General features: G+C 42.6%; 1 protein-coding gene across 4 annotated transcripts; it reads left to right on the forward strand.

The window, feature by feature from the left end:
• Window positions 1-934: 934 nt before the first annotated feature.
• NR2F1 (nuclear receptor subfamily 2 group F member 1) lies at window positions 935-11,464 on the forward strand. 4 transcript variants are annotated; one of them, XM_005288125.4, is made up of 3 exons: window positions 935-2,759; window positions 5,047-5,574; window positions 10,483-11,464. In XM_005288125.4, the coding sequence occupies exons 1-3, from the start codon at window positions 2,318-2,320 to the stop codon at window positions 10,761-10,763; spliced, it is 1,251 nt and encodes a 416-aa protein (XP_005288182.1). In that variant the 5' UTR covers window positions 935-2,317; the 3' UTR covers window positions 10,764-11,464. The 4 variants fall into 4 exon arrangements, with proteins under 4 accessions (XP_005288182.1, XP_065455268.1, XP_005288187.3 ...); XM_065599196.1 differs by having other exon boundaries at window positions 2,367-3,181; XM_005288130.4 differs by lacking the exon at window positions 935-2,759 and adding an exon at window positions 2,963-4,618.

The following is an 11,464-nucleotide window of genomic DNA, read 5'->3' on the forward strand; positions in this document are numbered from 1 at the left end:
CCAGTGTCATTGATCGTAATTAAAAATATCAAAGGAGGAAGAATATTTTAGGTAATAAATGGGAGCCAGCACTGTGGTATAGCAAAAAAGCAAAGCTGAAGTTTTTATATATATAATAAGCAATGTAAGTGGGTATATGTATATATTATTACACTATATATGTGTGTGTGTTCCACAAAGCAATTTTTTTTACTTTCAGTAATTAAAATTTCTAATAAGGTTTTTCAATTGGAAACATACAGAAATCTAATTAATAACCCCCCCCCCAAAAAAAAAAACAAAACTTTTCAGCGTGAGCCAAAATAATTTCCTTTTCATTCCCCTTTCCCCCATTGCAATGCATCTCCCCCTTCCCTTCCGCCCCCCCCCCCCGTCCTTTTGATGTGTGTGCGTGTGTGAGTGTATATGACCATAGACGACCCATACTAATCAGGTCTCAAAGTAAATAGCAGCGCAGGGCGATCTCAATGTAAATTGTGCTTGTCAGAAGAATCCCCTTCTCTCCCCCACCCTTCATGCCCCAACCCAGTCAGTAGGTAGCAGAGAATAAAAAAAAAGAGGGGGGGCCTCTTAACCAATGGAGTGAAGGAGGCTTGGCTAACCTTAGCCTCCCATTTTCTCTCCCCCCAATTCAGGGCTCTGACCAGTCAGTCGCCTTTGATTATCAGTTGCCAGCAGCCCCTCTCTTGGCTCCTTGACATGAGCTCCATATAAGGCAGCGATCTCCATAGAAACGTGTCAGTTTCAATAGTAGTGTCAAAGTTCACTATATACAGACATTCGCGCAGATCCCCCTTTCGGAAACATTGCTCTGCTAGTCTTCCCGTTTAAACGCATTCATTTTTGGGTCTCTCTCTCTCTCTCTCTCTCTCCCTCTCTCTCTCTCTTCCTTTCTCTCTCTCCCTCTCCCCCCTTTCTTGCATATTCTATTAGGTTTTTTTTCTTCAGCTCCCTCTTCTCCTTCCTTTTCTTCTTTTTCTCTACCCTTCCTCCTAGTGTCTTTCGCTTCATTCCTGCAGGAGAAGAGAGAGGTGAAACTAAAAAAAAAAAAAAAAAAAAAAAAAGGAAAAGGAAAAAAGAAGCAGCAGCAGCCCAGAGAGAGAGAGAGAGGACGCTTTCATATCTTAATATCATCATTTTTTCCATTATTGTCTATTTTTTTTATTTTGGAGGAGGCTTTTCGTCCTGGCTGATGAGTTTTTATCTGAAATACTTTTTTTGAGCAAAAAAGAGAGAACATTTTCCCGGCGATCTCCAGTGATTTTTGTAACCAGCATCGTGTATTATAACAGAAGAAGAAGGAAGGAGCAAGAAAGAGGGAAAGAAGAGGATTTATTTATTCGACCTACTTTGGATCTCTCGTTTTCTGCGTGTGCCATTATTATTCATATTCTATATTTTTACACTTCGCCGTGAATTCGTCTCCTCTGCGAATTAGTCACATCCAATTGCTTTTGTATTTCTTTGGGAAAGAGAAAGAGAGAGAGAGAGAGAGAGAGAGAGAGAGAAACAACAACCAACAGCAACAACAACATCAAACTGTCTAATCTTCAATCCCTCCTCGATCGCGTTTCCCAAGACTGGTTTCCTGAATGGCTGACTGCGTTTTGCCCTGGACCTGGCCCCCGGACACTTTTATCCCCTGATCATCGGCAGCCTTTTTCTCTCTCTCTCCACCATCCTCGCCCAGGCCTGCGCCCCCAAAAGAGCCCAGAGCGCCGGCGGCGGCAACTGGGGACAAGCAGCGGCACCAGCACCGGCCGGGCCCCGGCAGCGAGCAGCAGCAGCGGCGGCGGCAGCACCGACCTCCTCCTCCTCCTTCTCCTCCTCCAGCTTCCTCTATGTCTGCACATCCTTTGCACTCCTAGCGCTCGGACTGTGTGGCGAGTGCGCGCGGTGTGTGTGTGTCCGCCGATCGCCTCCCCCGTGCGACTCTCCTGCATGCCTCTCCCCGCAGCCCGGCCGGCCGCTTCTCATTTTGCAACTTGAGGGGAAAAACATATTTTAAAAAAAAAGAGGGGGGACCAAAAAAATCCTTCATCCCTCCCTTCCCCCCACAGAGAGAGAGAGAGAGCGAGGGAGAGAGAGGAGGGGGTTGCAAAAATAAAGAGAAAGAAAACGGCAGAAACAGCTACAAGAAGCAGCAGCAGCAGCAGCACAAGGGCAGCAGCAGCAGCAGCTGAAGCAGAGGCAGGCAAGATTCCTTCTCTCTCCTCTCTCCCCCAAATCCGAGCCACCCACTTCCCCCCGCCCCCCTCCTCTCCCCGGCAGCCCTCCGCGAGAAGCTCCGCTCCCCAGCACTTTTTGGGCCCGAGATATGGCAATGGTAGTTAGCAGCTGGCGAGATCCGCAGGAAGACGTGGCCGGGGGCAACCCGAGCGGCCCCAACCCAGCAGCTCAGCCGGCCCGGGATCAGCAGCAGCAAGCGGCCTCGGCGGCCCCGCACACCCCGCAGACCCCTAGCCAGCCGGGACCCCCTTCCACCCCGGGCACGGCCGGGGACAAGGGCCAGAGCCAGCAGGGCTCGGGCCAGAGCCAGCAGCACATCGAGTGCGTGGTTTGCGGGGACAAATCCAGCGGCAAACACTACGGCCAATTCACCTGCGAGGGCTGCAAAAGTTTCTTCAAGAGGAGCGTCCGCAGGAACTTAACTTACACATGTCGTGCCAACAGGAACTGTCCCATCGACCAGCACCACCGCAACCAGTGCCAGTACTGCCGCCTCAAGAAGTGCCTCAAAGTGGGCATGAGGCGGGAAGGTGAATATTTCTTCCCTATTTTACTCTCCCTCTCTCTGTAGCTCGGGGTGTATGTTTGCAATCCATCTACAGCTTTGCACCCAGGCTTTTGGTTTGCGCTGATGCCCTCCTCCTCTCCTCCCCCCCCCCCCAACACCACCACCGCCGCCGCACACTTCCCTTCCCTGCTCACTGGGATGGGAATTTATTATGATGATCAGTCACTAAATATTTATTATTTTTCCGGTATCACTAGTATAATCTCTGTGTGTATGTGGTTTTGTCTATTGTTGGCATGAGGCTGGGGGGACATCATTCTTTACAAGATGGGTTTCCTTCTATTCCCCCTCCCTCCCTCCATATATAAAATTTAAAACCCCCACAACACTTCGCAGTAGATCCATTTCCACCATCATCTTTCCTGAAAGAAAGATGAAAGACATGTAAGTTGGGGGAAGGGTGAGAGAGAAAGGAAGAGGAAGAAATATGCTACTGTATCTCAGCTTTCTTGTGCTTGCCAGTATGGTAGAGTCTGCCTCTTGCAAGATCTGGCCTTCTTTTCACTCCATGCTCTCAAAGGAAAGTTTGTGACTGAACCGTGTTTTTATAGTCCTGTCATTTTTTAGCATGCTGCTCATTTTATTTCTCCATCAAACTCCACCCTCTATTTAAATACTGCATACAAATTACAATTTACAACAGATTTACTGATCCTTCTGATTTTAGCATAATACATAGTCTGTTTCTGGCATGAGCTCCCCACCGTTTCAAATGCTATTTTTCAGAGTAGTTCTGATGTTTGCTTGCAATATGTCTCATTTTCCAGTAGCAAGACTGGCTGAACTATATTTTCTAACTATATTTAGCAGTTTACAGTTAAAGTTCATCTTGTGACTATCGTTAAAGATGTCTTATAGGCAAAGAAGCGAAACAGTCAATTTTGTGGAGTGGGGATTACTACTTCTTTAATTAGTTTTAAAATTATATTTTATATGCCACTAGAAAAGAAAGTGAGTTCTTTCAGATATGAAAGAGCTCGCACCGTATGACGACTTCATTTGTAGCTTCAGGGAACTGTTTGTAGGCGTCTGGGAAAAAAGCAAACTTAGAATTGTGTTTTCATTTAATTGAAAAATAACTGCCAAGTTTAAAACTATAATTAGGTGGAGTGGGAAAAAAGGAGTCCAGCCACTTAGATTTTGAGGGCTCAATTGGAATTTAGGTTTTAATCAATACTATAATAAAGGATAAAGTTACGAAAATATTGCACGCTCTAAACTGGAAAAAATAAATTATATAGAGGTGTGTGTTAATAATAAACCACAGTAGCCGTATCTTCTCCTTGAATTACCTTTGTTTACATTGCATGCAGTTTAGAACACTGACACTGATGAAGTAAAACATACACATACTAAAAAAAAACTTTGGTCAGCTTTAGGAACTCAAAGCATGCTTACGTTTTGTATTGAGATGGTTAATGAATCCAGTGTTTTTGCAGTTGCAAGCTTGTGCATTCAGTGTGCAAAGCTGTCTACAGGCTTTTGCAGTTGCAACAACGCAGCAAAGATATTAATTAAACCATCGCATTTTTCACTAATGTTTGGCTACTGTAAGTTCAGACCCTTCCCCCCCCCCTTTCGAATATTTAATCTTTCTCTTCCTTCTATCAGTGAGAACTTTGCTGGGCACGTATCGGATGCTTGCTCCGTGTAATAAAAAGTTAGAAGTGGTTAGCTGGGGGGCTGTGACCTGATCCAGTTTTAAGGATAATTGGATGGTATTTTTAAAGAATATGGACACATTTATTTTTTTAAAAAACAATTTGCTTGTAAATCTACATGCTCCTCGGACAATGGACTGGGAAATAAGAAAGAGCTATGGTACCTATATTTTTACCAGATTGCTGGGATTTTTACCCCAGACAGCACGCTACAATCCGGAGGATTTCTTTTATTTGTGTTTTGCTGGTTGCTTTCCTTTTCCTGCGAGTTGGGGGAGGGTGGATTGTCTCGTTGTTTTGGTTGGGATTTTTTTATTTGTAATTTGTATTCTATTTTTTTTTTTTTTTTTTTTGGCTGTGCTGGTGATGGGGCCGGGATGCCTGTACAGGGGCTGAGGGTAAGGAGATGCAGCCTGTTATGTATACACTGCTCCATGTGTATATGCTGTCTATAGCTCTCTGTACGTGTGTGTGTGTGTCTGTGGGAATAAGCCCTGCATTGTCTCCGGATCGGCTGTAACGTGTTAGGCGATGTTTGCAAGCCTCCTGGATGCACATTTCCTCTCCTTTTCTCTTTCTTTTTGTCAGCGGTTCAGCGAGGAAGAATGCCTCCAACCCAGCCGAACCCAGGCCAGTACGCGCTGACCAACGGGGACCCTCTGAACGGCCACTGCTATCTGTCGGGATACATCTCGCTGCTGCTGCGGGCCGAGCCCTACCCCACCTCGCGCTACGGCAGCCAGTGCATGCAGCCCAACAACATCATGGGCATCGAGAACATCTGCGAGCTGGCCGCCCGCCTACTCTTCAGCGCCGTCGAGTGGGCCCGCAACATCCCCTTCTTCCCCGACCTGCAGATCACCGACCAGGTGGCCCTGCTGCGGCTCACTTGGAGCGAGCTGTTTGTGCTCAACGCGGCGCAGTGCTCCATGCCCCTGCATGTGGCCCCTCTGCTGGCCGCCGCCGGCCTGCACGCCTCGCCCATGTCCGCCGACCGGGTGGTGGCCTTCATGGACCACATCCGCATCTTCCAGGAGCAGGTGGAGAAGCTCAAGGCCCTGCACGTCGACTCGGCGGAGTACAGCTGCCTCAAAGCCATCGTCCTCTTCACATCAGGTGAGTGTGCTCGGGGGAGAAAGGCCAAGGGCTGGGGATGGGGGAGCTGGGGGGAGAGGTCGGAGAAGGCGAAAGAGATCACTAGGCAACAGCAAGAGCAAAATCATAGGGTCAAACCTCCCAGCTACCCTCCCCCCCCCCAGCCAGGCTGCGTTGGGGTTAGGTTAATAAAACCCACTCGATTTGCAAATCAATGTTGCTCCCACGTTTATGGGAAGAGCTGTAGATGGCTGGAGTTTTATACACACTATATTCCATTATCCCCACTGCCAGGGTTTGTGCTCCTTGTTTCCTTGGATAACAGGGGGTGGGGAGGGGGGAAAATAGAGAAATATTACCATTTATCTGCGGGTGTGAGACTGACTATGTGCCTGCGAGAGAGAGAGAAGGGATCTGGGTTTCTTGTGGTACTTTAACTGGTAAGGAGGTTCTCCCTGAGAGTGTTAAAAGGAGTGCATAAGCACAAATAAATCATAAACAATACTGATTTATTGCTGCCTGATTTTCCCTTATCGGAAACCATTCATGTTTGCAGTTGCAGAGGTTATTGAGGATCGTAAAAAATGGATTCGATCTAAAAGAGAAAGGCAAAACAAAAAACAAAAAAAAACCAACAATAGAAACAGCAAGTCGCGGGGGAGGGGGAGGGGGTTATGTACCAGTTTACCAGCCTAGAGAGAAGTCTTTTTGCTATGCAAACCATACAAATATTGGAATTTTAACAGATTGCCTGAAAAAAATACCAAATTAAGTGTAGGAGGTGGTAACATGCATGCATGTATGTTAACATTTTTTTCTCATGATAGATGGTTCAAATTAACTTGCAGGAAACTGTATTAACTTCGCTTTGAAGTGTTCGGGTTATAGCCTATAATACATCTTTTATTATTGTAACCTTCGAGAGGGAAATATATAAACATCAAAGACGAACAATTTTCGGAAAATATAGGAAATATAAACAAAGCAAGATAAGAAGCCACTCAATGTTATTTTCTTTTTCTTTCTGTCTTTTCCTTTTTTGAACCAGTCCTCCCATGTAGCAATAAATAAACAGTTGTAATAAATCTAACTTGAAACTAGGCCGAAGCAAAATTAAAAGCATTCTTGAACAAAGATGGCAAATCGTTCAAAGGCCTTGTTTAACAATAAGCAGTTTATAATCCATCAATATTTGTTGCCTTTCATGCATGAAAAATAGTATTTACATGGTATTAAAATGACTCTTAAATTTGCACAATATTGTAATGTAGCAAATGTAGTATTAATATCGATTTGAACATCAGATAATTTATTTAGACAGGAGTATCTAATTTGTATGCAGGGTGGTCAGAGACATGTACTTTGACTGCCCCCTTTTACTTTCAGTGCAAATGCAGTCTTGTAGTGTTGGAGGGAATCTTTCTTTGCGAAGGATAAAGTACAGATCTTAAAACAAATGGGAGATTTACTGATTAGCCATCTCGACATTTTAATGCATTTTATCTTAATAAGTCGTCTTGATGGAAACATGTTTTTCAAAGGTGACAAAGAGACTGGGCAGCATTTATCAGCCTGATTTAACACAAGTCGGTCTGCAGACTTACATTCTATACTCATTCATTTCAGAATGTTCATCAGTAGACAGACCAATCTCTGAGAACCTTTCTGTTTTTAAACATATATTGAAGAAATTGTTGTAAAATAGAGGGAGAACTGGTATGGTGTTTAGTAGTTATTAAAGGAAAAGACACCTGAAAGGCGTTTGCCCCAAATGAAGAGTGGGTTTTTCCCCATCTTTCCCCCCAAATTCTGGGCCTGGGCTAGCTGTGTAACTGGTGGCTTTTTTTAACTCCATCTTTCTATATTAATAGTAATGTATTCAAGTATATAATGAAATATTTACCAAGGGAGGAGCTTGCTCCAGCAATTGACTAAAGCGATGAATGGGGTTTAGGAAGAGAACAATAATATTATTTTGTAGCAGAATAGCATGGGGCATATTAGAAGATGAAAATACAGCTGTCAGTAGTAATTTACCCCTTTCCCTTACCCCCAAACACACATTTCCACTTTTGACTAAACTTGTTTTGATTGCTAGCCAGAGGGGAATTCATGGGAAGCCTTTCTCGAAGTCATCCAACTTTTAAGCAAACTCTGACGGATGGAAAAGACATTTTTAGACATATTGTCCAAAGCAGTTTACTAAGCACTGAGTATTTAAAGCTGGCATGAGGTTATCCTGGTGTGTTTTTTACATTTGGGGTCCGGATAGTATATTTAATCTTTAAAATTCTGGACACCATCCAAGAACTTGGTCTTGACCCAAACGTACTTCTCTTAAAAAAAAAACGTTATTAATTTATACACCTACATTGTTCTTCTAATAAATAAAAGTTCCCACGAAGGGACCAGACAAAATAACATAAATTCAATAAATCTATTTGCAGCGCAATAAGAACTTTGATTTCCAGTTATATGCCAGTTGATTACATCTATATTTTCTGAACACTAAACTCTTCTGAATGCATCACATGAAATACATTCCCTGTACTACAAAGGATAAGGCTGGAGTGTACTGAACAGTAATGGTTATTTATTTACATAATTTCTTTTCCATAGACTGCAGGAAGAAATATTGAGCTCTCCCTTATTGACACATTGCCATATAAAAAGTGAGACACACAGAATTTCCACATTAGCCCTCCCTTTATTAACTGAGATATAATTCACGGATGGTAAATATGTATTGCATTACTTCTTACACATATTCCATTTCTCCGGACTCAATTATCTAATCGGTTTTATACCATATAGTCTTTAATTTTTTAAATCTTGTTTTAAGCGGTTGGGGAAAAAAACTTTTAGGGTGCTAAATACAATTCAAATAAACAAATATGCCAGGAGCATGTCAAATAATTAAGCGAGAGCAGATATTATCTGCATTAGAAAATTGTAAGTGTGTCTGTGTCTAATATAAAATCTAAGACGTATTCTTTCCCCCTTTTTAACGTTTTTCTGTCAAGTAACTTCCCAATCTTGATTGTCCAGTGACTCTGCATTGTAGGTGCACTTATCGTAAATATCTGATAAATATTTTACTAACCTTAAGGGTATGACATATGGGGCCTAAAAAAATCTGTTGGGCTATCAGTAAGACCCTTTCATATTGCATTGTTTGGAAGTTGAATGGGATCCTATTGCATAATGAGCAGATGATACATGTAAAATACCAAGATATATGTAAATATGGAGTGTGATTTGTGGCAATCAGCATATGAACAGGACTGTGTTTTTGATATATATTTCAAACAAGAACAGGCCTATTCTTTTGATATAGGTATAGATATAGATATTGCAGACTGGTGCTTTAGATGTTGCAAAATAACATTGCATTAAAGGTACAGTATGGATTAGCAAAACAGTCTGGCTTGGATAATAGTATATCTGAGGGATGCCTAGTCCGTAGCTCAGGTCAAAGGTTCTTTTCCTCAGAAGTTCTTGAATCATAGCTTGTTTTATTTGTATTTTTGCTCGAGGCCATAGTATGGTAGATGAAGGTGTTCAGAAATCTTTTTAAATTCAGTTCTTGAAATAGAAAGACATAAACTTCAAAAATCCAGTTGCCAGAGATTTTTGCTTTGAATAATTTGTTGTGTCTTTCCAGGGTCATAAATTTACATTCACAATTTTGTAATGTCCTTTGGGGGCCATTAACATGCATTAATTCATATACAGATCTATATATTAGCAAAGTCTGGCTTTGATCTATAGGAAACCACACTGCAACTGACTGCTCGCCTGTGAGCCTTATGTTTTAAAAATATTTATTATTAATATACGTAACAATGTGGATATTTGAACTATAGGGGCAAATCCATTATATTTCACTGACGCTAGTTTCCTGAGCAAGTCTCTCAACGAATCAGCTGATACACAATAATTCGCTGTTTTGGAATTATAGATAGATAGATGGATAGATAGATTCAAATTCATGTTCTCAGATTAGTATGCAGTTGCCTCGATCGCATCGTTCTGCCGGGTATGAAGGATATACTTCTGGCTATATATATGAAATATACACATATATGAAGGATATATTTCTGGTTACATTTAGGCAATGCTCATGCACTGCAGCCGCCTCCAGCTTTATGGCTGATAGCTGCAGATGTCTGCTTAGCACAGTCTGGAGTAACTGAGCCATATTCCTCTTAGATTATTATACAGTTTACAAAGATGTGACCTATTTTCAATTACTTGATCCCAGATACAGAGAGTAGTGCAGCCTCTCTCTTTGGCATTGCACTGCAGATTCCGGGCAAGAGACTCCAAATCCCATACTGCGAAAGCATTTTGACTTGTTCGGATTTCCAGCCTTGTCCAGAAACTCGGCGTATTTGAATTAATTAATCAATGTATGTATTTATTTAGCATGCAGCATAGATGCAGGCCACATTTAGTATAAATCCAAACAATGGCTCTCCTGGCTCTGTGTTTGAGTTGTATTCATGGTACAACACTCATCAGTGTGTAGATTAAAACAAAATCACGAGCATAATAGCCCCGTTCCTCCTCTCTCTCCCCTCTCAGAGGCTGATAGTCTCCTGACAGAGGACAGGTTGCTGTGGCTTGGCTGTATGGCTTCAGATCCCCCCCCCCCCCCACACACACACACACACACAGCGTCTTACATTATTTATTTCCAAGGTGGAGGAGGAAACACAAAGGGAGGTTTTGCCTGCGCGTCTCTCTGTCTGTCGGTGTGGCTGCTCGGCTAGCCCTGCCTGGGTGCTGATGGGGGTGTTATGGTTGGAAGGGGCGGTGGGACGGTGTATTTAGTCCCTGTGTATGTATGCTGTTTGCTCGCTTGCTTACTGAGTAACTAACTGTTTCCCCTCCTTGTCTCCTCCTGGTGTGTGGCTGCCTGGGCAGATGCCTGTGGCCTGTCAGATGCTGCCCATATCGAGAGCCTGCAAGAGAAATCTCAATGCGCCCTGGAGGAATATGTGAGGAGCCAGTACCCCAACCAGCCGAGTCGCTTCGGCAAACTGCTCCTGAGGCTGCCTTCCCTGCGCACCGTCTCGTCCTCAGTCATCGAGCAGCTCTTCTTCGTCCGTTTGGTAGGTAAAACCCCCATTGAAACCCTCATCAGAGATATGTTACTGTCTGGGAGCAGCTTCAACTGGCCTTACATGTCTATCCAGTGTTCCTAGAGCACAGCCAACACCCCCATAGAGACACTGAGGACCAACACAAACAGAAATATACGAACCGAGTAAAGTTGGGGTGCAGAGAGGGGGGGAAAGCAGACAATAAACAAAAAAAAATAAAGACTCGTGTAGGATCAGATCTGTGACCATGTTTGAAAGGAAAAGAAAGGACCTTGTGTCTGTGGAAAATTTTGGAAAAAGGACCGAGGGGATTTTAATAAAACCAGAAGGAGAATAATGGATCTTCCAGAATTTATTGTGGACTGATGTGGATATATTCTGTACAGAAACAAAGAAACAAACAAAAAATATTGACGCTGAACTGAATCTTGTGTAGAAAACACACACACGCAAACACTTACCACGAACATTGTTATCCATTTTGTAAAATATTAGTCTTTATTTTCATTTTTTGGTAAAATTTAAAACATCGTATGCGCATAAAGAAAAAAGAAACAAGAATTAGGGGAAAATAACATTTTCCAAATAATTATAAAAAACAATTGTCCTGTGTCTATGTATCTATATCTGTTTTGTATTTTTTTCTGGTTCCAAACCAGGTTTCCTGTGATTCTATACTAATAATTTTTGATATAACCCTTTGCTTCTTATAATGAGTGCGATATATGTTGTCGAAGCTGTTCTTCAAGAATTAAAATTGAAGTGAGAATTTAAACAAAAATAAAAGAATTTAGCAAAAAAAA

This window comes from Chrysemys picta, chromosome 6 (genome assembly GCF_011386835.1).
Source record: "Chrysemys picta bellii isolate R12L10 chromosome 6, ASM1138683v2, whole genome shotgun sequence".
In the NCBI taxonomy this organism is placed as follows: domain Eukaryota; kingdom Metazoa; phylum Chordata; order Testudines; family Emydidae; genus Chrysemys; species Chrysemys picta.

Bases quoted from the DNA above. Each gene is read 5' to 3' on its own strand.
- NR2F1 (XM_005288125.4), top strand. From the start codon at position 2,318: ATGGCAATGGTAGTTAGCAGCTGGCGAGATCCGCAGGAAGACGTGGCC. The intron at 2,760-5,046 runs GTGAATATTTCT...TCTTTTTGTCAG, and splicing joins AGTGGGCATGAGGCGGGAAG to CGGTTCAGCGAGGAAGAATG. The intron at 5,575-10,482 runs GTGAGTGTGCTC...CTGCCTGGGCAG, and splicing joins CATCGTCCTCTTCACATCAG to ATGCCTGTGGCCTGTCAGAT.